Source organism: Gorilla gorilla, chromosome 10 (assembly GCF_029281585.2).
Source record: "Gorilla gorilla gorilla isolate KB3781 chromosome 10, NHGRI_mGorGor1-v2.1_pri, whole genome shotgun sequence".
Taxonomy (NCBI): domain Eukaryota; kingdom Metazoa; phylum Chordata; class Mammalia; order Primates; family Hominidae; genus Gorilla; species Gorilla gorilla.
In genome coordinates, this window is record NC_073234.2 from 24,554,842 (window position 1) to 24,581,333 (window position 26,492).

At 44.1% G+C, this 26,492-nt stretch overlaps 1 protein-coding gene across 10 annotated transcripts; it reads left to right on the forward strand.

Moving 5' to 3' along the window:
- PHC1 (polyhomeotic homolog 1) lies at nt 1-26,436 on the forward strand. Of its 10 annotated transcripts, none has more exons than XM_019038179.4 (15): nt 1-77; nt 3,762-3,919; nt 5,883-6,044; nt 7,111-7,191; nt 7,727-7,876; nt 8,760-8,915; nt 16,547-17,039; nt 18,676-19,463; nt 19,978-20,125; nt 20,380-20,591; nt 21,240-21,354; nt 22,972-23,080; nt 23,295-23,445; nt 23,948-24,179; nt 25,440-26,436. In XM_019038179.4, exons 2-15 carry the CDS (start codon nt 3,806-3,808, stop codon nt 25,592-25,594), a joined length of 3,066 nt encoding a protein of 1,021 aa, XP_018893724.2. In that variant the 5' UTR covers nt 1-77; nt 3,762-3,805; the 3' UTR covers nt 25,595-26,436. The 10 variants fall into 10 exon arrangements, with proteins under 10 accessions (XP_018893724.2, XP_018893719.2, XP_018893720.2 ...); XM_019038174.4 differs by lacking the exon at nt 1-77 and adding an exon at nt 964-1,649; XM_019038175.3 differs by lacking the exon at nt 1-77 and adding an exon at nt 964-1,649 and having other exon boundaries at nt 8,784-8,915.
- Nucleotides 26,437-26,492: the final 56 nt, after the last annotated feature.

Genomic DNA, 26,492 nt, shown 5'->3' on the forward strand with positions numbered 1-26,492 from the left:
GCTGCTTTGAAAATGAAGTCAACTCCTAATGGGTTAGCTGTTTCTGCAGCATTCTTTCCCGCCTTCTTGGAGTTGAGGTGAGGGATTAAACAATCAACCTTCTCTCTCCTTTCTCTCATTCTCAAAGTTTTTCTCGCCTTTTCTTTCCTTTCCTTTGCTTCATTTCTTTTCCCAGTCTATCGTTTCTCTAGGGGTCGTTACTTTGCTCTTTCTCCCTCTCTGTCTGTTGGTCCCTTTGATCCTTTCTTTCTACCCCTTATTCCCAGCAGCTCCAGAAAATACCTTCTTTCTCCCCGTCTCACGTCACTTCCCTCCCTTCTCCCATCTCCCTCTCCTCTCCGAAAGGTGCGTTCCCCACTAGAGGCCAGCACTTTCTTAGTTTCGTCCTTCCAACCGGCGAGCAGAACTCGGAGAGAAAGAAGGGGGTAAAAAAGAGGAGAAAGAGAGCAAGAGAGGAAAAAACCTCTGGGCCTGGAGCGCAGAGGCCCGGGAGCTGCGTCGCCATGGCAACGGGCGCCGGCAGGAAACGAGGGACGCGCGGGAGGGAGGGGGCGGAGGGCGCCGAGGGGAGGCGGAGGGACGAGGGGGGGGGTCCGGCTGCCCCGGAAGCACCTCCCCGCAGCCCCCTCCTCCAGCCCGGCCCGCAGCCCCTGGCCTGCGGCCCCCACCTTCTCGGCCGGGCAGGAAGTGACAGGCCCGGAGCGAGCCCCGGAGGCCTGGCTGAGCCGCGGCCGGGCCCGCACCGGGAGGGGCGGGGAGCCGCGGCCGCGCCGGGCGCCTCCCACCCCGCCCTCGGCGCCCCCGCCCCTCCAGGAAGGGGAGGAGGCGAGGGGAGCCCGCCGCGGAGGCCGAGCGAGCCCCCAGCCCAGCCTGGCGACTGGGGACCCCGGCACATGAGGTGGACGCCCCCGGGGAAGACTTGGGTGCACAGCCAGGCGAGAAGGTAACCGGGCGACCGAGGGCCGGGGAGGGGCAGGACCTCTGGGGGCTTGGCTGCGCGGGGATGTATCCTCAGCCACCTCCATCTGTGTAACGCCCCAGGTACCTCCCCCCGTTGCTTTCCCTGCCTACCTCCGGCGCTGAGCTCTGCGGTCCTTCGGCTCTGCCTGTCCGAGTCTTCTGGCTATTCATTCTGCTGCGCTTCATGCTGTCTGTCCGTCACCCTAGCTGCCTCTGACTGCTCATTTTCTTATTCATTTTTCCTTCTCTGACTTTGGTCCTTCCAGCCGAGCATGCTGTCTAGTTATCTCCCTGCTTTCGTGGTCCGCTGGGTTCCTCAGCCTCCAGTTCCTTGACTTCTGCCTGTCTCCCTGCTCTCTGTGTGCACATGTCCCAGCTCAGTTGGGTCAGTTCATTCCCGGCGCACCACTGGATCCACCCCCTTCCCCCAGTGTATTTGATTTCTCTTTGAAACATCATTTTCATCAAGGTTCTATATAGAACGAGGACCCTTGGGCGTCTACTCTCCCTGTTCTCTTGATTATTACCGTGTCTTTGGCAGTCTTCCCTGAACCACCCCCTTCTCCCGTCCCCCTTCCTATGTCCCATCCTTTCTGCATGATAAGAGTTCCGTGCTTAGGGATATTGACCTTCTCCAACTCTCGGCCCAATGCTAAGTCCACCTCGATGTCCCATTCTAACTCCCTTCGGTAGGTCTGTGCGCCTGCCCAACCCCATGTATGCCCACATGCTACCTTTTAAGATGACCATGGCTTAGCTACTCTGGGGACATCTGTGGATCAGCTTCTCACTGTCTTCCAGTTTAATTTGGAAAATTTTGATACCTGGTGCTGCCCAAACTGTTTGTTGTCTCCATTTTTTATATTTAATCTTGTAGTCATAATGTTGATCACGAATGAATACATTTATGTGCCCGGGATCCAGGAATCCTGGTTTTGGTGGCAATTTCCCTTGATTTTATTGAGACTTTTAAGTTGGTCCCTTTACATTTTTATTTCTAGTTCACAATCCAAAAAAAATTATTAATCAGAATTCAGTTTTGGGAAGACGAGGGGTCATACGGTTTGTGAGTATTTTCACATGTGAATGTAGGAATTATGGTCTCTACACCTAGCAAAGGGGTCTCGTGTCTCTGAGTCCAGTGAACTAAATCCAGTAATCTATAAAACTGTGCCGTGCTGCCTCTAATCCTTACCCACTTTTTTTCTTCACATGCTGATAATGAGGATTCATGGGTCTGTATCTGTTTAGTGCTTTGATATTTTGGCAAAAGATGTGGGGAGAAGGTAGACTAGTTGAAGCTGATATGATTTTTCCTATGTACTTTTTGGGTAATATACATGTTTGCAGTGACATTTGCTAGTCCTAAATGAAACTAAAGATTGGGGGGGGGGGGGATAATGGTGTGATCGGATGATACTGGGAATGAGATAATAAGAAATATCCTCAGCTTTATTGCCAAGGCCAAGCAGTTTGATACTTTGCTTGTTTGTTTGTTTTGGATGCAATCCCTATGACCAATCCATTCACCCTAATGAAACTGTTGACAACACTTAGCAGAAATTCTGGTTTGATGTTTATATTCCTAAGCCAAATAATATTTTGGTGACCTGATATTTCTAGTGGCCCGGTGCCTCAGAAGTAGAGAAAATAGTGTGTAGCTTAACAAAAGAGAAAAAAAAAAAAAAAAGAATGAGTAAAAACCTTATTGTCATTTAGTGCTGCTTTGGAAGAATATTTCTTCTTCTCATCTCCTGCCTCTTTGCTTGGTTCTTAGCAATGTTTTCATATGTGTCTTTTTGCAAATGTAAGTGTAGTCCCCAGTGGGTAAATTCTGACATGTTAGTAGACTATAAAGTTGCATCTTACTTTCTTGAAGATTTTCATTGTGTGTATTTCTATGTTTCATACCCCGGAGTCATTTCTTAAAATGATACATTACATTCAGTATGAAGCCTTCTTTGCAGTGAGGAAACAGGTATAAGGAAGGAAAGCGACATGCCTGAGGTGTTATTAGTAGCCTGAGCTGGAGTCAGGCAGCTATTTGGGCTATGTGGGCTGTAGGTGAGCTCTTCTGCTTCCTAGTTTTATGACCTTCCATGACCCACTGAATGTGTCTGTATCTTAAGGTCCTCCTCCATAAAATGAGGATAACTACTCACTGTCATAGTGAATGACACTGCCTTAATTACAGTTTGGTTTGAAGAAGCATGTGTTAGTCCAAAGACTTGATACTTACTAGGGCAACTTCTTTAACCTCAGAAAACCTTATGTCTCAAATTGTAGAATGAGGATAATAGTGTTGACTTTACAGCACTACTATGAGAGAGATAGAGCATAGGTGAAGTGCCTAGCCCAGTGAAAGGAGGCAACTAGTGGCTCTCCAGTATATGGTGACTCATTTGGATGATAATGATGCAGATGGAGACAACAATGAGATAACCAAAACTTTTAAGTGGAAAGATTTTAAACTGTTAAAAAATGCTATGGGAATGTAAGGTAGCTTTGGTATTGTAAGGTGCCATCTCACATTCTGGCCGTTTTATTTAATGACAGCCATGAGGGAATACGTAAAGGTTGTTTCTTTTGAGACTGCATAGCTTCAAAAGATGGTAGTATTGGGAAGACATGGTTGCAAGAGTGTATTGAAGATTTGGGAGTTTTAAGATGAGAAATCATGGCTTATGGAAGAGGAGGAAGATTCTTAAATACTTATGGATTTCTTGTGTTCTTGAATAATAACATGAGATAACAGCTTGGGATCAAGATATAAATTTTAACCTTTTACTGCTTCCCTCTAGGTCTTGAGTCAGAGCACCAGCCTTGGGGACCCTGGACCACTATCATGGAGACTGAGAGCGAGCAGAACTCCAACTCCACCAATGGGAGTTCCAGCTCAGGGGGCAGCTCTCGGCCCCAGATAGCTCAAATGTCACTATATGAACGACAAGCAGTGCAGGTGAGACTCAGCTCTGAGGGGCCATGGTCTGTGAGTCTTGGCTTGTGGTAGGCAGTGATGCTGGAAAATAATGGTACTCAGTTCTTTTTCAACAAACTGGGGAGAGTTGGGTTAGATGATGACTAAGCTGTCTTCCAGCTCTGAGAATCTTAGGAGTTTACAAATGTTTGGGCAAGCAAACAGTGAAATCTGGTCTTTCAAATAAGGATTTAAAAAACACATTCAGTCCATCTAGCTAGATTCTAACTAACCCTTTCTCATCCTGGATTGCCAGGTTTTTAATCTTTGGCCATTCTTGTAAATCCCCTTGAGTAATAGAAGTATCATGGAACTCTTTAGAGATTTATTTTTAAACAAACAGCAAATTCCATGTTTTTATTAATTCTGTTAGGAAATGAGGTCTTTTAGCAAATATTTTGGTTACTAGAATAACTATACATATCATAAAAATAATTCTAATTATTAAAGAATAAGAATACAGTAAAGTCCAGTTAGCACTAAAACCAAACTACTATTTTCATTTTATAGATGTGTATTAGCATACTGATACGTAAAAATGCCAATTAGTTGAATTCGTTGAAAATTTTACCTGAAGGAATCTTTAGAAGCCACTATTTATTTTTTCATTATTTCCAACCCATTAGGGCTGTATTACCTTTACTGTATACCTAAAATATACTTTTACATTTTCTCCTTTTTTTTTTTGAGACAAGGTCTAGCTCTGTTGCCCAGGCTGGAGTGCAGTGGTGCGATCAGCGCTCGCTGCAGCCTCAGACTCCCAGTTCTCCTATCTTATCCTCCTGACTAGCTGGGACTATAGGCACACTCCACCATGCCCAGGTTTTTTTCTTATTTTCTTTACATTAATCGGCATTTTGTTTATTTTCACCCGATCTAGTCTTTGCTATGGCATGTATTTCCAGCTCCCAATTGGAGAAATAAGTTTGTGTAAATTGCACTGCTTTACTTTTCTTAACATCCTATGGAGAATAAACCATAGAATTACATTCACGCATCACTTAATGACAGGAACGCGTTTTGAGAAATGTATTGTTGGACGATTTTGTAATTGTGTGACTGTCATAGAGCGCACTTACACACACCCAGATTATGTAGCCTACTCCATACCTAGGTTATACAGTATAGGCTGTTACTCTGACAGCTCCTGTGTATGTAGTCTGCCATTGACCAAACAGTGGTTATGTGGTGCATGGCTGTAATTGTTTCTTCCGGTTTTTAAAGGACTATATAGACTTACAGAGGCAGAAGGATCTCTCTTTTTTTTTTGAGATGGGCAATTCCTGTTGCCCAGGCTGCAGTGCAATGGCGCAGTCTCATCTTGCTGCAACCTCTGCCTCCCAGGTTCAAGCAATTCTCCTACCTCAGCCTCCCTAGTAGTTGGGATTACAGGCGCCCACCACCACGCCCAGCTAATTTTTTGTATTTTTAGTAGAGGCGGAGTTTCACCATGTTGGCCAGGCTGGTCTTGAACTCCCGACCTCAGGTGATCTGCCCTCCTAGGCCTCCCAAAGTGCTGGGATTACAGGCAGGAGCCACCGCGCCTGGCTCAGAAAGATCTCTTGAGGCCAGGAGTTCAAGACCAGCCTGGGTAACATAGCAAGACCCCATCTCTAAAAATAAAAAAAATTAGCTGGACATGGTGGTGCATACCTGTAGTCCTAGCTACTTGGGAGGCTGAGGCAGTCAGGAGGATTATTTGAGCCTAGGAGTTTGAGGTTACAGTAAACTATGATCACGCCACTGTGCTCCAGCCTAGTGATAGAGCAAGTTGACTTTGCTCTAAAAAAATGAAGGAAAATCAGCCGTTGACGATTTAGCCCAAACTCCCATCTCCTCTGGTTTCTGTCCTTCCCATGGCCCCCTTTCACACAAATACAGTGATTTACATAGAATAGGAGCTAGGAGTGGTCCGTTCTAAATGTTTTATCCTCTCTTTTCCTAGGCTCTGCAGGCACTGCAGCGGCAGCCCAATGCAGCTCAGTATTTCCACCAGTTCATGCTCCAGCAGCAGCTCAGTAATGCCCAGCTGCATAGCCTGGCTGCCGTCCAGCAGGTGAGAGGTCAGCAGCCAGCTGGCCCGAGAGGGAGGGGACAGGCACTACAGGTGGGTAGGGGAGATTTTTTGGGCATATAGCATCCTATACTAAGCCAGGCTGCAGACAGCCTCCTCCGCCTCCTGTCCTCCTGTGGGAGGATGGATGCATCTTAGCTTCTGGGGTTGCAGTAAGAACCGTAAAATCACTTTTTAGGTATAGAGTGGCTGTGTTCTAGACCTGCATTGTCTAATAACGTAGTCACTAGCCACATATCGCTATTGAGTGCTTGAAATGTGGCTAGTCTAAATGGAGATGTCCTATAAGATTTTAGAGTTAGACTACTTAGTACAAAAAAAGGTAAAATATCAGTAATTTAAAAATATTAATTACATGTGAAGTGATATTTTATATTGGGCTAAATAAAATAAATTATGAAAGTTAACTTTTCCTGTTTTACTTTTTAAAACTTTGCATAGTAGAAAATTATATATGTGGTTCATATTACATTTATATTGGATACCTCTGGACTAGACTTTTACTGACTCATGATATGACCTGACCAAAAGATCTTTTTCTAGCTGGGCGTGGTGGCTTACGCCTGTAATGCCAGCACTTTGGGAGGCTGAGGCAGATGGATCACTTAGGTCAGGAGTTCAAGACCAGTCTGGCCTATATGGTGAAACTCATTCTCTACTAAAAATACAAAAATTAGCTGGGCGTGGTGGTGTGCACCTGTGATCCTAGCTGCTCTGGAGGCTGAGGCAGGAGAATCGCTCAAACCTGGGAGGCAGAGGTTGCAGTGAGCGGAGATCATGCCACTGCACTCGAGCCTGGGTGAAAGAGCGAGACTCCTTCTCAAAAAAAATACCATCTTTTTCCACCTAAAAGAGAGTGGGAGCTGGAGGACAAGTTGCTTCTCTGCCCCAGGAGGGTTATGTGGGGCTAATTGGTTAGCATATGTGGTAATGTGAGGATTACTGGACTAGTGAATATACTTTTCTTTACCCTAAAGTGGAATCTTCCTGTTTATAATGTGAAATCTCTATGTTTTGTGCTTGTGATTTATTACTAGAAGACTGAGAGCTTTTTCCCTCACTGTCTTTGCTATTTCTTGTTTCCCTTCCCCTTTAATAGGCCACAATTGCTGCCAGTCGGCAGGCCAGCTCCCCAAACACCAGCACTACACAGCAGCAGACTACCACCACCCAGGCCTCGGTGAGTACGCTGTCTCCCACTGAGAGGCTTCTCTACCTGGGTCTTTGTCTCTGGGTTAAATTACTTTGTGCCGCTGATCTGAGAGTGTTTATTGAGCCGTCAGTGGATAGTTACTGCTTTTAAGTAGAGAATAGTAGTACAAGGGGAAAGTAACCAACATTAATCTATATTGGAGTCTCTAAAGAGGAAGTCTAAGGAAGAGAGGAAAGAAAATCCTGGGGAAGAAGAGGAGATAACTAAGAAGGGGACTAATCCCTGGATTCTTCAATGAGAAGTAAAATCTGTTCTGTTTCAATCTTTTGTCTTCTCAACTGTTAACACTAGTGGTTAGAGACTGTTGGTTTTTTTTCACTTCGGTAATACCCTAAAGTAGCCAGGATGACAGTTTTGGATATGAAGGCATTATTTATTTCCCCCGGCTCCATAAAAGTGAAATATTCTGTTCTTGACTGTGTGACTCTGAATTTGTCAGTCATGTACATTTCCTTTTACTTCTCCCAAATCCTTAGTCCTGGTTCCTTTCTGTACCACACAGATCAATCTGGCCACCACATCGGCCGCCCAGCTCATCAGCCGATCCCAGAGTGTGAGCTCTCCCAGTGCTACCACCTTGACCCAATCTGTGCTACTGGGGAACACCACCTCCCCACCCCTCAACCAGTCTCAGGCCCAGATGTATCTACGGGTAAGCCACAGATGCAGTCACCATTGCCCCAGAGGCATAATTGTGTGGCCCTGGCAAAGACTTGAGTGAAAGCTTTTTTTTTGAGACAGAATCTCGCTATGTCACCCAGGCTGGAGTGCAGTGGCACAATAATGGCTCACTGCAGCCTCTGCCTCCCAGGTTCCAGCGATTCTCCTGCCTCAGCCTCCCAGGGAGCTGGGATTACAGGCATGCACCACTGTACCTGGCTAATTTTTGTATTTTTAGTAGAGACGGGGTTTCACCATGTTGGCCAGGCTGGTCTGGAACTCCTGACCTCAGGTGATCCACCCGCCTTGGCCTCCCAAAGTGCTAGGATTACAGGCTTGAACCACTACGCCCAGCCAAAAGCCATTTTTTAAAACCATGGTAACCCTGATGTTTTGAGAGAAGCTGGGACCTACTTCCCGTACTTTACTTAACCTGGAAGTGATGTTCTGTGTTCACAGGTAGCCTATAGATTAAATTGAGATATTATGCTAGAAAATACTGGCTTAACATTTGACTAAATTAGTGTTAGATATAGTCGACCTTTAAACCTGTGGCTCAAGTATACAAATTCTGTGTTATCGCTCAGCCTACCTACTTTCTATATATAAGTACTTGTTCTAAAATCCTAATTTTCTCTATTTCTTTGACGTGTGACTCTTTGACATCAATCTGTAGTTTTCTATGCATTCTAGGTTTTCTTCTGGATGGTTCATTACATGTGGAGAATATGAGGCTCCTGGGTTGGTGTGGAAGAGGCAGGGCTCAGCTGTTTAATATCTTCTGTTTATTTTGTCTTGTGGTCCTTCCTTTCCATCTCTTCTGTCTCTTCTTTCCCTCTTGTCCTCTTTGCTTTTCCTCTTCCTCTCCTTGCCAGCCACAGCTGGGAAACCTATTGCAGGTAAACCGAACCCTGGGTCGGAATGTGCCTCTAGCCTCCCAACTCATCCTGATGCCTAATGGGGCAGTGGCTGCAGTCCAGCAGGAGGTGCCATCTGCTCAGTCTCCTGGAGTTCATGCAGATGCAGATCAGGTCAGTGGCGATGACTTTACCTGTGGGTGGGCACTGGGCAGGATGAAGGGAATGACCACGGACCTGGGTCCACCCTTCTGCCCTATTACACTTTTCAGAATTCTTACTTTTTGTGTTTTGTTTTTCCTTCCCTTAATCACCATAGAACTTGAATCCCATATAACCTTTGAGTTAATCTGAGTTAGAAAGACAAGATTTGCCTGAAAATAGTCTTGTGGATCTGGGAAGTCTTATTTTCAAGATAGGGTAAATTTCCTCACCATCCTTCTAGTCCTCTGTGGGTTTGTTTTATTCGGAGAGTCTTAATTCTCTCATAGTACTGTCAGAAGAGAAGAGATTGTTGAGAGAATTCTTCTGTTAGTTAGGTGTAAAGCTGACCTGGCTGAGTTACTGGAGGAATGTTTGGTTGCTTCTGTTTGTGAGTTACTCTAGTTCTCAACTTTCAGTCTTCTCTTCCTGTTCACTGTTTTTCCCAGTAAAGGTCTTCCTCACCATTACTTCCCGTGACTTATTCCCAAAATACATGTATTTTTGAGCCTGGAATTTTAGCTTCTTATAGATGGGACACAACCTAGGATCTTACAATAATTATTTCATCCTTTTAGTTTATTTATCAGTAAGCTGGTAAATGTTGAGTTCTTCCTTTGTGTACTTTTGGCCCTCCCTGTTTATGGGTTTCATACCTGTAGGTTCTGCATCTCTGGCTTCCACATCCGCAGATAAAACCAACTGCAGATTGAAAATATTTGGGAAAGGCCGGGCGCGGTGGCTCACGCCTGTAATCCCAGCACTGTGGGAGGCCGAGGCGGGTGGATCATGAGGTCAGGAGATCGAGACCATCCTGGCTAACATGGTGAAACCCCGTCTCTACTAAAAAAATACAAAAAATTAGCCAGGCGTGGTGGTGGGCGCTTGTAGTCCCAACTACTCGGGAGGCTGAGGCCCGAGAATGGCATGAACCCGGGAGGCGGAGCTTGCAGTAAGCCGAGATCATGCCACTGCGCCCCAGCCTGGGCGACAGAGCGAGACTCCGTCTCAAAAAAAAAAAAAAAAAAGAAAATATTTGGGCAAAAAAACAATTAAAAATAACAATACAAGAACAAAAAATAATACAAAAATACAGCATAGTGTAACCATTTACATAGTACTTACATTGTATTAGATATTATAAGTAATAGAGGTGATTTAAAGTGTATGGGAAGATGTGCTATGTGCACAGATGATGTGCAAACACTGCTCTGTTTTATAAAAGGGACTTCAGTGTCTGCAGACTTTGATGTCCATGAGCCTGGAACTAATCCCCTATGGATACCAAGGAACAATTGTATTAGAAATTTTACAGGATTAAAAAAGAAATGTGAGTCAGGTCTTCAAAGAGCTTAGACAATGAAAGTGCTAAATTAGGCTGGGCATGGTGGCTCACTCTTGTAATCTCAGCACTTTGGGAGGCTGAGGAGGGTGGATCACCTGAGGTCAGGAGTTCAAGACCAGCCTGACCAATATGGTGAAACCCTGTCTCTACTAAAAATACAAAAATTAGCCAGGCATGGTGGTGTGTGCCTGTAGTTCCACCTACAGGGAGGTTGAGACAGGAGAATTGCTTGAATCTGGGAGATGGAGGTTGCAGTGAGCTGAGATCGTGCCACTGCACTCCAGCCTGGGCGACAGAGTGAGACTCCGTCTCCAAAACAAAAAGAAAGTGCTAAACTAAATGGTGCTAACTTTGAGTGACACATGAGTTTGGAAAAGAATTGGTTACATTACTTTGCAATGCCTTATTGGGATACTTGAGCAGAGTCTTGGATGAGTGGATTTGATTTGGAGTGAGAAGAAAACTAGAGAGAGAACAGCAAGCGTAAGAGTATAGTCATATATTTAAATATGAGTATGTGTGGTAGGCGTTGGAGATGAGGGGATAAATAAAATAGAATCAACAGGCATGATGATAGAAGAGGTCATTGCTGGGGTAGAGCATATAAAGGAGGTTGTAGTTAACTTCATAGGTCACAGGGATCATTGCTAGCTATTGAACAGCAGATTAACAGGATGAGGAAAGTACTTAGGAAGAACTATAGGGAGAATAACTGTTCTAACAGTTCCTGGAGAAGAGAAGTTAGGGAACTTGCTAAGAAACTCTTGTGGTCATCTAGCTGTAAGGCAAGTCTTTGTTTTAGACTCTGGTGATAGCAGTGGGAGCCACGAGTGAGGTTGGTTCCATTTCCATATCCAGTTCTTTGATTTATCCACTCATTCATTCATCAGATATTTGAGTGTCAATATGTGGAGGAACAGAGGGCAGTAGTTAAAAATACGCATCTGATGGGTCATATTCCAGCTCCACTACTTACTGTGTGACCCTGTGCAAATGATCTGACATCTTTCTGTTATCATTTTTTTTATCTGTAAAATAGGTATTGTAATATACCTACCTCAGGATGTGTTGTGAGGACTAAGTGAGTTGCTGCGTTTGACTGCTTGAAGAATGCCTGGACGTAGTGTGTTTAGGAGAAACTACTGCTATTAATATGTCAAACATTCCTTAGCCTTGGATGCCCAAGAAAGTCATGATCACTGCATTTATGGAGCTCACAGACCATTGAAACACCAGACATTAAACTGATAGTCACCTGAATGGGGAAATAATTGAGAAAGTACCGAGTGTTCTGAGAATTTAGAAAGGGACCTAACTTAGCTTTGGCATGGGGTGTAAAAGTCAAGGAGGTGACATTTAACTTGGGGTGTGTAGAAGTTAGCCAGATAAGAATGTGGAAGGAGAGTGTTGGAGGCAGGAGAACAGTGTGTCCAAAGGTCCTGAGGAGGGCAGGAACTTGATTTGTTAGAGGAATTAAAAGTCTTGTATTCTTGAAGTTTGGCGTAGTGGGGCTAGACGGGTAGGAGGAACCTTATCTTTCAGGGCTTTGGGGGCTGTGTTTAGGATTTTGGGCTTTTTATAAAAAGCAATTAGAAGCTATAGAAGGATTTTAAATATGGAAGTGTCATAGAGAGATTTGGATGTATTTTTGTTTTGTTTTGCTTTTTAAATACCATGTTGATTTCCTCTTTGGAGACTAAACGGATATGGTGTGAGTGTGACTGTAGGGAGAATAAACTGTTCTAACAGTTTAAGGGAAAGACGATGTTCATATTGGGGGTAGCAGTGGAGATAGACAGAAATGCATAGATTTGAGGATAACTTAGAAGAATCATTGAAGAAGGTGAACTAATTTAGTAGATGGGGGAATTAAAGGAGATGCCAGATAGGAAATCTGTGGGGTGGCTGGTGGTGCTGTTTATGAGACGAAGAATGTAGAAGTGTATTTAGAGTGACGTTCAGTTTTGGACATGCAGACCTAATTAGAAGTGTTTGTGAGCCATCCATGAGGAGATACTGAGACTGCAGTTTTATTATGTGGTTCTTGAGCTCAGAGGAGAGGTCTGGGTTGGAGATAAACATTTGAGAGTAGTAGGCATATAGATGATAATTGAAGTGCCCCATCTACTAAATTAGTTTACTCTCCTCAGTCTTTAAAATTGCCTGGGGAGGCCGGGCGCAGTGGCTCATGCCTATAATCCCAGCACTTTGGGAGGCCGAGGCGGGTGGATCACCTGAGATCAGGAGTTTGAGACCAACCTGGGCAACGTAGTCAAACTCCGTCTCTACTAAACATACAAAAAAAATTAGCCGGGTGTGGTGGTGCATGCCCATAGCCCCAGTTACTTGGGAGGCTGAGGAAGGAGAATCACTTGAATCTGGGAGGTGGAGGTTGCAGTGAGCCAAGATCGTGCCACTGCACTCCAGCCTGGTCAACAGAGGAGACTCCATCTTAAAAAAAAAGGCCGGCGCTGTGGCTCATGCCTGTAATCCCAGCACTTTGGGAGGCTGAGGCAGGTGGATCACCCGAGGTCAGGAGTTCGAGACCATCCAGCCTGATCAACATGGTGAAACCCCGTCTCTACTAAAAATAACAAACATTAGCTGGGCGCGGTGGCACATCCCTGTAATCCCAGTTACTTGGGAGGCTGAGGCAGGAGAGTCACTTGAACCCGGGAGGCGGAGGTTGCAGTGAGCCGAGATCGCGCTGTTGTACTCCAGCCTGGGCAACAAGGGTGAAACTCCATCTTAAAAAAAAAATGTTTGGGGAGATAGTACAGGTTGAGGAGAGGAACGTTTAATATGGGGCCCTGAGGTAGGATGAACCCCCACTTTGGAAAAGCAGTTCAAGGTCGATAGAGGGTAATGGGCTGACAGAGGGGAATGGGAAAGAGCAGCAGATAGGAAAATCTGGACTGTAGTATCACGAAGGCAAGGGAACCAAATGTTACAAGATGTGCATGTGTGCATGCGCGCATGCGTGGACAGGGGGCATCTCTTTCTAATGTAGAGAGAGAAAGAAAGATGGTTTTATTAACTGGGAGGGAGAGTTGTTTCAGTTGAGTTTGGGGGGTGGTGAATCCAAAGTAGTATGAGTTTGAGGGGTGTGAATGGCTGGTGGGAATGAATACAGTGACTGTAAACAGCTATTAAGAGTTTAGCAGCACCAGGAAAGGAAGGTGGAACTGGGGAGGGGAATGTGCAGTTCCTACATGGTGATGAGGGAGCCAGTGGAGAAGTGGGAGAGGAGGCAGTGGATATTATATGCTGCTTGAGATGGCAGGAGGAGGTGGAATATAGAGTGCAGAGAAGGACTGATGGCCTTTTGATAGGAAGAGGAGAGAAGGGGGAAATGATGGGTGTGTATGCAGATAAATGTATAGATTCGGTGGTGGAACTGATGAAGTAATGCTCATATAATGGTTTTTGTTTTCTCTGAAGAGGTGAAGAGTAGGAGGAGAAAGAAAAGGTAGTCTGAGGTATAGGGAGAGAGTGGGAAAGTTTGAAATAGCCATTATGGAAATGAAGCTGATTGGAAAAACTGTATATTAATAATTGCCAGATAATATTATGTGCTCTAGCACCCAGTCCTGATGATTCTTGTCAATATCTCTCAAAAGCCATCAACTCTTTACTGCTCCTGCCTGAATTCAGGTTTTTATTATTTTAACCTGTACTGTACTAGTTTTCTTTCTTTCTTTCTTTCTTTCTTTCTTTCTTTCTTTCTTTCTTTCTTTTTTTTTTTTTTGAGACAGAGTCTCTGTTGCTCAGGCTGGAGTGCTGTGGTGTGATCTCGGCTCACTGCAACTTCTGCCTTCTGGGTTCAAGCGATTCTTGTACCTCAGCCTCCTGAGTAGCTGGATTACAGGCGCGTGCCACTATGCCCAGCTAATGTTTTGTATTTTTAGTAGAAGACGGGGTTTCTCCATGTTGCTCCTGCTGGTCTGGAACTCCTGAGCTCAGGCAGTCTGCCCACCTTGGTCTCCCAAAGTGCTAGGATTATAGGCGTGAGCCACTGCACCGGCCTATTGTACTAGATTTCTAAATGGTCTTCTTCACTTCAGTCTTAACCTACTTGTAGTTCTTTTCCACATTACTATCAGGAAACTTTTACTATGTTTTTTTAAATAAGAAAATATATGTTGTTACTACTAATTTTTTAATTGTACTTCTGGTACACAGAATTTGATAAAATTATAATCCTTGGATCATGACACTCTCTCACTGTTGGTCTCGTCATAACCTGTTAAAATTTATTTACTCAGTAATTTTTAATAATGTAATAAGCAGTGTGCAGTTCCGTCTACTGCCTTCCATTACCCACAGTAATGAGCCTTCTGATTTCTAAGTCCATTCTTCCCTCGGGTCCTTTTTTATATAGTTTTATTGCATCTCTCTATATTTCTAAAATGCCCTTTTTATTATAGAAAATTTTAAACATACACAAAAACAGAAAAAGTATGAATTCCTATGTACTTACCATCCAGCTTCAACAATTATCAACACATGGCCAATGCATTCAGGCCCTTCTCTGCCTGTGGAATATTTCGAAGCAAACCCCAGACACCATATATATTTTTTAATTGTATTGAAATGTGTAAGGTACTCGTGCTGTATGTACACTTTTGGAGAGTGCTTTCTTAATAACATTGTCACGATCCATTTGTTTTGTTGCAGTCATTGTAGTTTATTAATTGTAGTTTCTATATACTATTCCATTGTATGAATATACTATAGTTTATTCATCTTCTCTTCTGTAGATGGCCCTTTGAGTTGATTCCAGGTCGTGGTTGCTAATGAATAATGCCACCACGAACATTCCTATACATGCCTCCTGTGGTACATGGCAAGAGTTTTTCTTGTGGAATTCCTGGGTTAGAGGGTGTGTGAATGTTCAACTTTAGGATATGATAACAAATATTTTCTAAAATAGGAAGTGTATTGATTTATACTTCAATCAGAAATGTATAAATGTATAAATGAATGTTTATTTTGATTAATAAGCTTTATTGGCTTCCTATAATCAGTTAAGCAGACATCATTCTTTCCCTTTATCCATATTTTGGAGTACTGACTATGTGCCAGAACTATGAAGGTGCTAGGAATGTAACAATGAATAAGACAGATAAACTTGCTGTTCCCAAACTAAAGTTCAGATTCCTTATTTCAATACACCAGGCCCTTACTGGCCCAGCACCTTCCTACCTCCTTATCCACAGCCTGCCTTCCTAGCTTTATTTCTTTCCATTCCTTGTAACTCTCCCCAAACATAATGAAATATTTATAATTTCTAAAAATACAGTCTTTTTAGAAATTATACATTTTTTTAATAATATTTAAAAATAATGTCTTTTTTTTTTTTTTTTTTTCTGGACAGTGTCTCACTCTGTTACCCAGGCTGGAGTGCAGTGGCGTGATCTCAGCTCACTGCAGTCTCTGCCTCCCAGGCTCAAGTGATCCTTTCACCTTGGCCTCCTGAGTAGCTGGGACTACAGGTGTTTGCCACCATACCTGGCTAATTTTCTGTATTTTTTTGTAGAGGCAGTGTTGCCCAGGCTGTTCTCGAACTCCTGAACTCAAGCAGTCTGTCTGTCTTGGCCTCCCAAAGTGTTGGGATTACAGGCATGAGTCATAGTGCCCAGCCTAAATAATAATCCTTTTTTGGTTCTGGCCTTGCAAATGCTGTTATCAATATCTTTAAACCCCCGCCTTCACCATTACCTACTGAGTGTCACATCAGTATCACTTGTTTTAGGAAGCCCTTCCTTGATCTCCCTAGTCTTCGTTGATATTCCTTCTCTGTACTCCTATGGTACTGGGTGCATATCTATACATCTTATTATATCATAAGTGATAATTTTCTTGTCTTCTCTAGTAGAAAGTAAGCATTAAGAGCAGAGACTGTGTCTTTCCTCTGCATTTCCAGTATCCAGTGTAGCACCTGAAGCATAGTAGGTTTTCGGGAGGTGCTGAATGATTGAATGGCGAGGAAAGGGATAATTGAAGAGATATTTTGAAGGAATAAAAGACCACACTTGATGATAAACTTGCTAGTGAGTGAAGATGGCTGAAAAATCAGATACGGTGCCAGAGTTCCTCCTTAGGAGGTAGGAAGGCCTGAAAGTATATGGTAAAGGCAGAGATACGAGCTGAGGTATTCTGTGGAATACGACACAATAGCTATCCTGGCTGCTTTTGAATCTTTAACCTTAATGCCTTCAGTCCTCCTTTTCTCAGTCTGTTTTTTCATATCTTTCAGGTGCAGAACTTGGCAGTAAGGAATCAACAGGCCTCAGCTCAAGGACCTCAGATGCAAGGCTCCACTCAGAAGGCCATTCCTCCAGGAGCCTCCCCTGTCTCTAGCCTCTCCCAGGCCTCTAGCCAGGCCCTAGCGGTGGCACAGGCTTCCTCTGGGGCCACAAACCAGTCCCTCAACCTTAGTCAAGCTGGTGGAGGCAGTGGGAATAGCATCCCAGGGTCCATGGGTCCAGGTGGAGGTGGCCAGGCACATGGTGGTTTGGGTCAGTTGCCTTCCTCAGGAATGGGTGGTGGGAGCTGTCCCAGGAAGGGTACAGGAGTGGTGCAGCCCTTGCCTGCAGCCCAAACAGTGACTGTGAGCCAGGGCAGCCAGACAGAGGCAGAAAGTGCAGCAGCCAAGAAGGCAGAAGCAGATGGGAGTGGTCAGCAGAATGTGGGCATGAACCTGACACGGACAGCCACACCTGCGCCCAGCCAGACACTTATTAGCTCAGGTAAATTGTCACTCCTCATGTCATTATTCTCTCAGAATTCATGTGAAATTTTCCTTTTTTTCTTTTTTTGCCTTTTTTTCTTTGCCTTTTTGTTTTTTTCCCGCTTCTGTTGGTCCTTGAATAGTGGAAGGAATGGGAATAATATCAGCCTTGAACATATTAGTTCAGGGTCAGGAGGACAAGTGACAGATACAGATTTTATCTGTTTCTACCAGGCAGTAGTCAGCTTACAAGTTCCCCTGTCCGCTTTCTTAGGCTGTGAGTTCTTCAGTTTTATCACTCTGTGTATTCATTAATCACATCTTACTGAATTGCTTACTGTTTTCTAGGAATTACTGGGGATACGTTTTTGAAAAGCAGATTCCCTGTCTTCATGTAACTTAGCATTTACTATAAGGGATGAATTCTCACCTCACTGTTTAATGTGGTTACTTGATCCAGTGTATAGCAGATACAGTACAAATGCCTTAGAGCACTTAAGACTAATGGAGAGGCGGGGTGTGGTGGCTCAGTCCTGTAATCCTAGCACTTTGGAAGGCCAAGGCAGGTGGATCACTTGAGGTCAGAGTTTGAGACTAGCCTGGCCATCATGGTGAAACGCCGTCTCTACTAAAAATACAAAAATTAGCTGGGCGTAGTGGTGTACACCTGTAGTCCCAGCTGCTCGGGAGGCTGAAGCAGGAGAGTAGCTTGAACCTGGTTGGCAGAGGTTGCAGTGAGCTGGGATCACACCACTGCACTCCAGCCTGGGTGACAGGGCAAGACTCTGATAGTTTATACTTGCTTTCAGACTGCGGTTAAGATGTAGTTAGATGTGGGTATCTTATTTGGTCATGTTGATTTTTGCCTTTTCTTGTTTCTAGTACCTTAGTTGTTGATGTATTTAGATAATTTACTCACAAAAAAATTAAGAGTTAGTTATTACTATACTTGGTATTTATATACTCTAGCAGTTCTATTTCTAAATTGCTTTATCATCACATGCTTTGATCTCTGGACAATCTGGTACAATATGGAGAAGTAGAGTTTGTCAATCCCAGTTTACAGTGGAGGAAACTGAGTTAGATCAGAGCTGACAGGTGCTGACTCTCAAGACTCAGATGGTGATCTAAGCTGATGATTTGTAAAATCCAAGTCATTTGTGGGAAGACGTTGGCATCTTTAACTCTGTGGGTATCTCTTCTTTCAGTGAGTATTAAGTGCTTCTGCAGTGTCAGGCCCTGGGCTGTGTTTTAGGGATGTGAAAATGAATAAAACATGGATTCAGCCTTTGAGAAACTCCAAGTCTAATGGAGGAGGGGCTAACCATTCTTCTTTGCTGAGTACAGAGTAAAAGAATACAATATTTAAGTATGGCAAAGATAAGAGATACAAGAAATTACTGAGGATCTGAAATGACTGAGCAAGGGAGTTCTTTCTCTGAGATCTTTAAGACTAGTGGTAGTTGGTAATGTCTGATTCAGTGGGAAGAGTATGGATGAAGTGATGTCCAACTTTCATACTGACTAGATTTCTTTTCACCGCATGATTCCAAAACTAGGTTATACCTTGGAAAAATGAATTTGCTTTTAATTTAGAATGATTATTATTCTCTGCTCTTTTTTCTCTTTGTTGTATTCTGGGATTGTTCCTATAGCCACCTACACACAGATCCAGCCCCATTCACTGATTCAGCAACAGCAACAGATCCACCTCCAGCAGAAACAGGTGGTGATCCAGCAGCAGATTGCCATTCACCACCAGCAGCAGTTCCAGCACCGGCAGTCCCAGCTCCTTCACACAGCTACACACCTCCAGTTGGCGCAGCAGCAGCAGCAGCAACAACAACAACAGCAGCAACAGCAGCAGCCACAAGCCACCACCCTCACTGCCCCTCAGCCACCACAGGTCCCACCTACTCAGCAGGTCCCACCTTCCCAGTCCCAGCAGCAAGCCCAAACCCTGGTCGTTCAGCCCATGCTTCAGTCTTCACCCTTGTCTCTTCCACCTGATGCAGCCCCTAAGCCACCAATTCCCATCCAATCCAAACCACCTGTAGCACCTATCAAGCCACCTCAGTTAGGGGCTGCTAAGATGGCAGCTACCCAGCAACCACCACCCCATATCCCTGTGCAAGTTGTAGGCACTCGACAGCCAGGTACAGCCCAGGCACAGGCTTTGGGGTTGGCACAGCTGGCAGCTGCTGTACCTACTTCCCGGGGGATGCCAGGTACAGTGCAGTCTGGTCAGGCCCATTTGGCCTCCTCGCCACCTTCATCCCAGGCTCCTGGTGCACTGCAGGAGTGCCCTCCCACATTGGCCCCTGGGATGACCCTTGCTCCTGTGCAGGGGACAGCACATGTGGTAAAGGGTGGGGCTACCACCTCCTCACCCGTTGTAGCCCAGGTCCCTGCTGCCTTCTATATGCAGTCTGTGCACTTGCCGGTGAGTGATGTCTGATGGTTTTGAGGGCACTATTATGCATGAGAGTGGACCTGGGCTAAGTGGAAATAGAGCTTAATTGAATAGGGGAATAAAGAGTTAAGAGGGTTAATATTGGTATTTATCTGCTTCTTCTGTAAGAGAGTGACACATTATATAATATCTGAACTTTATACTCCTAAATTTGTTGCTGATACTATTCTGGGTTTTTGGGTATGTAATAAGTTAGATCAAGATAGCCTTAACCAAATCAGTCTTTGAAAAAACAACAGCTCTTGGTTGGTCTACATGAATACAGGATCTCAAGACCTAGGTCAGGACTAAATCATGTTACATTTTCTTTTGTCCTGATGGAAAGTTATTAGGAATGACCAGGAATTTTAGTGTACCATGGGAAGTAGATAAATTGGGAAATCTGGAACTAAGAAAATTTTCTTTGAACATATGGTAGTAATTGTGGTTCCTTATTATCCTTCATTTGTACATCTTTGTTTCTTTCCTATTCTTTACGGTATAGGGTAAACCCCAGACACTGGCTGTCAAACGCAAGGCTGACTCTGAGGAGGAGAGAGATGATGTCTCCACATTGGGTTCAATGCTTCCTGCCAAGGCATCTCCAGTAGCAGAAAGCCCAAAAGTCATGGACGAGAAGAGCAGTCTTGGAGGTGAGTAACTGACTTCTAATGCTGTTGGAGTGCACACAGAGTAGAGGAATGTTCTGAGTGAGCTAAAAGATAAATCTGGTTGAGTAGAAAATGGGCCAGAAGTTGGTGGACAAATGAATAGATCCAAAAACAGGGAATCCAGGTGAATTGTCAAGGGTGGACATAGATTATTATGGAAGATCATGCTGGCTCAACTAATAGATGGATCAATATGTCATCTCATGTCTGTTGCTTAATCTGTGTTTGTTTTCCAGAAAAAGCTGAATCAGTGGCTAATGTGAATGCTAATACTCCAAGCAGTGAACTAGTAGCCTTGATCCCCGCCCCTTCAGTACCGCCTCCTACACTAGCCATGGTGTCTAGACAAATGGGTGACTCAAAACCCCCACAGGCCATCGTGAAGCCCCAGATTCTCACCCACATCATTGAAGGCTTTGTTATCCAGGAAGGAGCAGAACCTTTCCCGGTGAGGGCAGGGCCATAAGGTGGGACTTTGAAGTGGGGACTTGGTCTGATTGTTGTCTTTTCAAACTCCAGTAAAAAAGTAAAAGGCACAGAACTATTTAATGAAAGAATGGTTCAATTATGCTATTTATTTAATTATAAAGAAGGAAAGGGAAAGGAGTGTGTGGACCATAAAATGAAAATGTTAGGAAGAGGAGAAAAAAAGGAAGAAAGTAACCTTTAAAACTGTAATGTTTAGTTAGATAAACTAGTTTGTTTTATAATGAATAAAATTATAGTAATGAAGTTAAGGAGCTTTCCTAGGGTTTGCAGAACCAGGACTAGAACTGAGGTGTCTTGACTCCTAGTGCATTCTCAGCACCATAGGAAGGAAGAGGACAAAATAGGGAGCCAGCGTAGGAACCTGTTCTCCAATGGCTTATCTGGAAAAAAAGCCAGTTACTATTTTTTTTTTTCTCATTTCCAAACATTGTATAGAGACCAGTTACTACTCTTGATTACCATATTGAAAGTGATTCTCTCTGAACCAGACTTGGTCATTAACTCAGAGATCCAAGCAGAGATATAGTTGATTGGGAAATGTTGGGGAAAGCTATAGAGAAGCAGAAGGGGATCAGGCTGACTTAACTCTCAATGTTTTCTGGGACAGGTGGGTTGTTCTCAGTTACTGAAGGAGTCTGAGAAGCCACTACAGACTGGCCTTCCGACAGGGCTGACTGAGAATCAGTCAGGTGGCCCTTTGGGAGTGGACAGCCCATCTGCTGGTGAGCATTTATTTAGAGACCCATTTGGGGGAAGGAGACTCGTGGAGATGTGTTTGAGGACTCGGTGTAAAATAGTAGTTACCTATTTATTTAAAGTAGAAATGAGGCCTGGCACAGTGGTTCATGCCTGCAATCCCAGCACTTTGGGAGGCCAAGGCAGCCATATCACCTGAGGTCAGGAGTTTGAGACCAGTCTGGCCAACATAGTGAAACCCTGTCTCTACTACAAATACAAAAATTAGCCTGGTGTGGCAGCGTGCGTCTATAGTCCCAGCTACTCGGGAGGCTGAGGCGGGAGAACCACTTGAACCTGGGAGGCGGAGTTTGCAGTGAAGTGAGCTGAGATCACGCCACCGCACTCCAGCCTGGGCAACAGAGCAAGACTCTGTCTCAAAAAAAGTAGGAATAAAATGAAGTCCATCTACATATAGAAACCGTATTATATATCAGAGTATGTAGAATCACGGAAAAGGAGTTATATAAGGTGAGGGGAATTTATCCAGCTAAAGTAATCTTTTGAATTATTATTATTATTTTTTTTGAGACGGAGTTTCGCTCTTGTTGCCCAGGCTGGAGTGCAATGGTGCGATCTTGGCTCACCGCAACCAGTGCCTCCTGGGTTCAAGCGATTCTCCTGCCTCAGCCTCCCGAGTAACTGGGATTACAGGCATGCGCCACCACGCCTGGCTAATTTTTGTATTTTTAGTAGAGACGGGGTTTCTGCATGTTGGTCAGGCTAGTAGTCGCCAACTCCCGACCTCAGGTGATCCGCCCGCCTTGGCCTCCCAAAGTGCTGGGATTATAGGCGTGAGCCACCACGCCTGGCCCTTGAATTATTCTTTACTCTATAGATGTATTTTTTGGCCAAGTGTGATGACTCTCGCCTATAATTCCAGTACTTTGGGAGGCCAAGGCTGGTGGATTTCTTGAGCTCAGGAGTTTGAGACCAGCCTGAGCAACATAGTGAAACCTTGTCTCTACAAAAAAATATAAAAATTTAACTGGGCATTGTGGCACATGCCTGTAGTCCCAGCTACTTGGGAGGCCAAAGTGGGAGGATCGCTTGAGCCTGGGAGGTGGAGGTTGCAGCGATCCAAGATAGCACCACGGCACTCCAGCCCAGGTGACAGAGTGAGATGTCTCAAAAAAATTTTTTTTTCCAAAAGATGATCTAAAATAGGACATTTATATCTTTAATTTCCAGTTCTCCTTATTCTAGATTTTATAATCTATCTTAAGGACTCTTACTTATTTTCCCACTGCTTTTGGAAATCTTTGGTAGAAGGATCTTATATCTTTCTAGGCATTAGTAGTTCCTCTCTCCTCAGAAATTGAATCATATCTGAAATCTAAGAGTATGAATTAGGATAAAATTAGTAAGACATCTAAAATGGAGAGAGTTTGGCTTAAGGTGAGGAAGACATCATAAAGTTCTCAAGGGACAAGTCTTCATGATTTTAGGTTTTGAACTTTGCGTTTTAGGGATTCTCAACTAGGTTGTGTAGGTTTTTGGGAGTAAACCCTGAGAATAATTTTAGAATCCAGCTCTGAGCCTAATGATTGCCTGAGGGGCAGCAGAAACCCATGGTGACTGTCCAGCAATGCCTTGTTTTTTAGAGTTAGATAAGAAGGCGAATCTCCTGAAGTGCGAGTACTGTGGGAAGTACGCCCCCGCAGAGCAGTTTCGTGGCTCTAAGAGGTTCTGCTCCATGACTTGCGCTAAGAGGTACTCTGGGCACCCTCCTCCTTGCCCTCAGCACTGATATTTCCATCTAATGTTACACCCCTTCCCCAGGATCGTCTCATAGCTGATATTTTATGTCTCCCTCCTTGCTTTTATTCCCTTCCCCAAATCAGCTCATAAGCAGAAATTCACATTTAGAGCAGGGTGGTCTTCTGTGGCACTATTGACATATCCTATATATGCCCTGTCCTTGTAGGTACAATGTGAGCTGTAGCCATCAGTTCCGGCTGAAGAGGAAAAAAATGAAAGAGTTTCAAGAAGCCAACTATGCTCGCGTTCGCAGGCGTGGACCCCGCCGCAGCTCCTCTGACATTGCCCGTGCCAAGATTCAGGGCAAGTGCCACCGGGTGAGCTGCTTGTTGCAGAGCCAGATGCCTTTAAACTGGGTCTTTTTTTCTTTCCCTGCAGGGCAATTCATTTGCCCAGGTAAGAGGGTGTGAGATGAGAACTCTGGTTTCACATTGATTACATTACTACAAATTCCAAGAGATCCTGACCCCCTTTGTCTCCGGACCTCTTACCTAACTACTGGTTGATGTTTCCATTAATCCTTACACTGTATTTTAGTACAATTGTTAATTGTACTCAGTTGTACTCAATTTTTCTCAATTGTACTTGAGAGAAAATCTAGATCAATTGTTAGGTCATGGGGAGAATCAAGGAAGTGATACAGTTTCTATTTGAAAGACTTTGAGAGTAGATTTTGGGAATTTGCTAATAAAGTGCTGCTTATTTCACATGTGATAAGATGAGTTTTTCTTCTATGCCCAACCCAGGGTGGTTTGGGAAGAAAGAGAGAGGAATAAACCTTTGACACTGACCTCATTGGTTTGCTCTTTTCCCCTATAGGGTCAAGAAGACTCTAGCCGGGGTTCAGATAATTCCAGTTATGATGAAGCACTCTCTCCAACATCTCCTGGGCCTTTATCAGTAAGAGCTGGGCATGGAGAACGTGACCTGGGGAATCCCAATACAGCTCCACCTACACCGGAATTACATGGCATCAACCCTGTGTTCCTGTCCAGTAATCCCAGCCGTTGGAGTGTAGAGGAGGTGTACGAGTTTATTGCTTCTCTCCAAGGTACTGACCCTCTCTTCAACAGAACCCAGGTTGTCTTCCTTAACGTCATCCCACAGGGGCCTTGATAAGAGGGAAAGTAATTGACTTTTAGGCAGTAGGAGCTTGAATGCTAATATAGAGGCTCTACTCCTAATATTTATTCAAGTTGACTTCCTAATTTTTTTCTGGGTTGACATTATCTTCTGTAATGTCAGCAATTTTATAGTGTTTGACTCTCATCTTATGATGTAGCTGCATTTCTCACTAAATTTTTGGATAAAATATTTTTGTGTAATTAACTATGATACGTCCCATGGAGAAAAAATTTTTTTTTTCAGTGGAGCAGGGTATTAGAAACTAAGTGGCCATTGTTGCCCCACTCTTCAAAGAGGGCTTGTTTGCTAGTCTTCTTTTTTTTTTTTTTTTTTTTTTTTTTTTAACAGAGACGGGGATTCCCTATGTTGCCCAGGCTGGTCTTGGAGTCCTGGGCTCAAGAGATCCTTCTGCCTTGGCTTCCCAAAGTGCTGGGATTATAGGTGTGAGCCACTGCACTCAGCCTATATGCAATTTTGACAAAGAGTTTTTTTCAGAAATGAAAATCACCCTACCCTTCTTGCTATTTGTCTGAATTCTGGGCCCTTAAACAAAAATATCACAAAGAATCTTTTTGCCGGCATAAAAGAAAACATGCTTTTATTTTTGTTCTCTCCCTTTCCCCTGTCTGTAAGCTATTTGAATGAAGTTATTTCTGTGGTTGAACAATTTAGTTGCTTTTCCTTTCTTGGTCTTGGACCTTGGTTTTCTTGTTGTTGTTGTTTTGAGACAGAGTCTTACTCTGTTGCCCAGGCTGGAGTGCTGTGGCATGAATTTTGGCACACTGCAACCTCCGCATCCTGGGCTCAAATGATCCTCCTGCCTCAGCTTCCCGAGTAGCTGGGACTATAGGCATGCGTCACCATGCCCAGCTAATTTTTGTATGTTTTGTAGAGTCAAGGTTTTGCCATGTTGCCCAGGATGGTCTTGAACTCCTGGGCTCAAGTGATCTGCCTGCCCTGGTCTCCTAAAATGCTGGGATTATAGGCGTGAGCCTCTGCACCTGGCCATTTTTTAAATACCAGTTGCTTTCTAATTTCATTTTGCTTTTAAAGCTTGCCATCTGACTTCATATTACTGAATTTAGGACGAGTACTTTGGAATTAATCATTGCTAGACCTCAGTTTCATTTAGCTTCCCTCCTCCTATCATCTGGCATTACCTACATGTTCTCACCATTTCTTCTAGGCTGCCAAGAGATTGCAGAGGAATTTCGCTCACAGGAGATTGATGGACAGGCCCTTTTATTACTTAAAGAAGAACATCTTATGAGTGCCATGAACATCAAGCTGGGCCCTGCCCTCAAGATCTGCGCCAAGATAAATGTCCTCAAGGAGACCTAAGGTGGCCCTCTTGCACAAACCAGCCTAAGGCAGACACTCCCCACTGTCCAGGTTATAACCTGGTACCAGCAGACTTTGCAGGGAAGAAAGAGTTGTTCCAATCGTGTAACCTTCTGTAGGGGATTACTGAGACAGGGAAGAGAAGTGCAAGAATTGGTTGCTGGTGCTACATGGCGGCAGCTTTGACATTTTCTCTGGGTTCTACTTTATTTTTCAAAATCTTTACAATTCTCACCATTTCACCTACCTTAATCCAATCTTTATAAAAGAGGCAGTCTAGAGAACTAGGACTGCTCAGCCTTATCCTGGAGTGGAGCATTTACCCCAGGTCTTAATTCTCCAAGAGGAGGAATACATAGTATGGTAAAGCAAGGAACTGGGTGGAATGTCAGGTTGCCTGCCCAATGGGAGAGGTAGGGTTTTTCTAGCTTGTGTGACAGAAGTAGCAAAATCTGGTACTCCCCCCTCCCAGTGTAGCTGTGGCTGAGAGTTTTTTCTCTTTGTTGTCACTTACTCCCTTGTGATTGAATTTTTTCTCCTGCATCCATGGGAGGATCCCCAGCCAGTATAGAGACTTGGTTGGCATCTTATGCAGCAGGGACTAAAAGTATTTGACGGGGGCACATGTGGCTGTTGTCATTCTTTCTGCATCCCACTGTTCCCCTCCAATTTATGTTATTTTCTACCCTGTTTTTCAGTTCCAACTCTGCTCTGTCCTATAGCTTTATAAAACCAGAGTGTGTGGGGCTGAGGTCAGGAGTATAAGTACCTGCCTTAGGCACTATTCCTTATATAACAAAAATATTAAATATTTTTTTCCTCAGTAAAAGGATGAAAATTGGTTTCAGTTGTCTTACTCTATTCCAGTCTTTGCCCACTTTCACACAAATGACAAGGC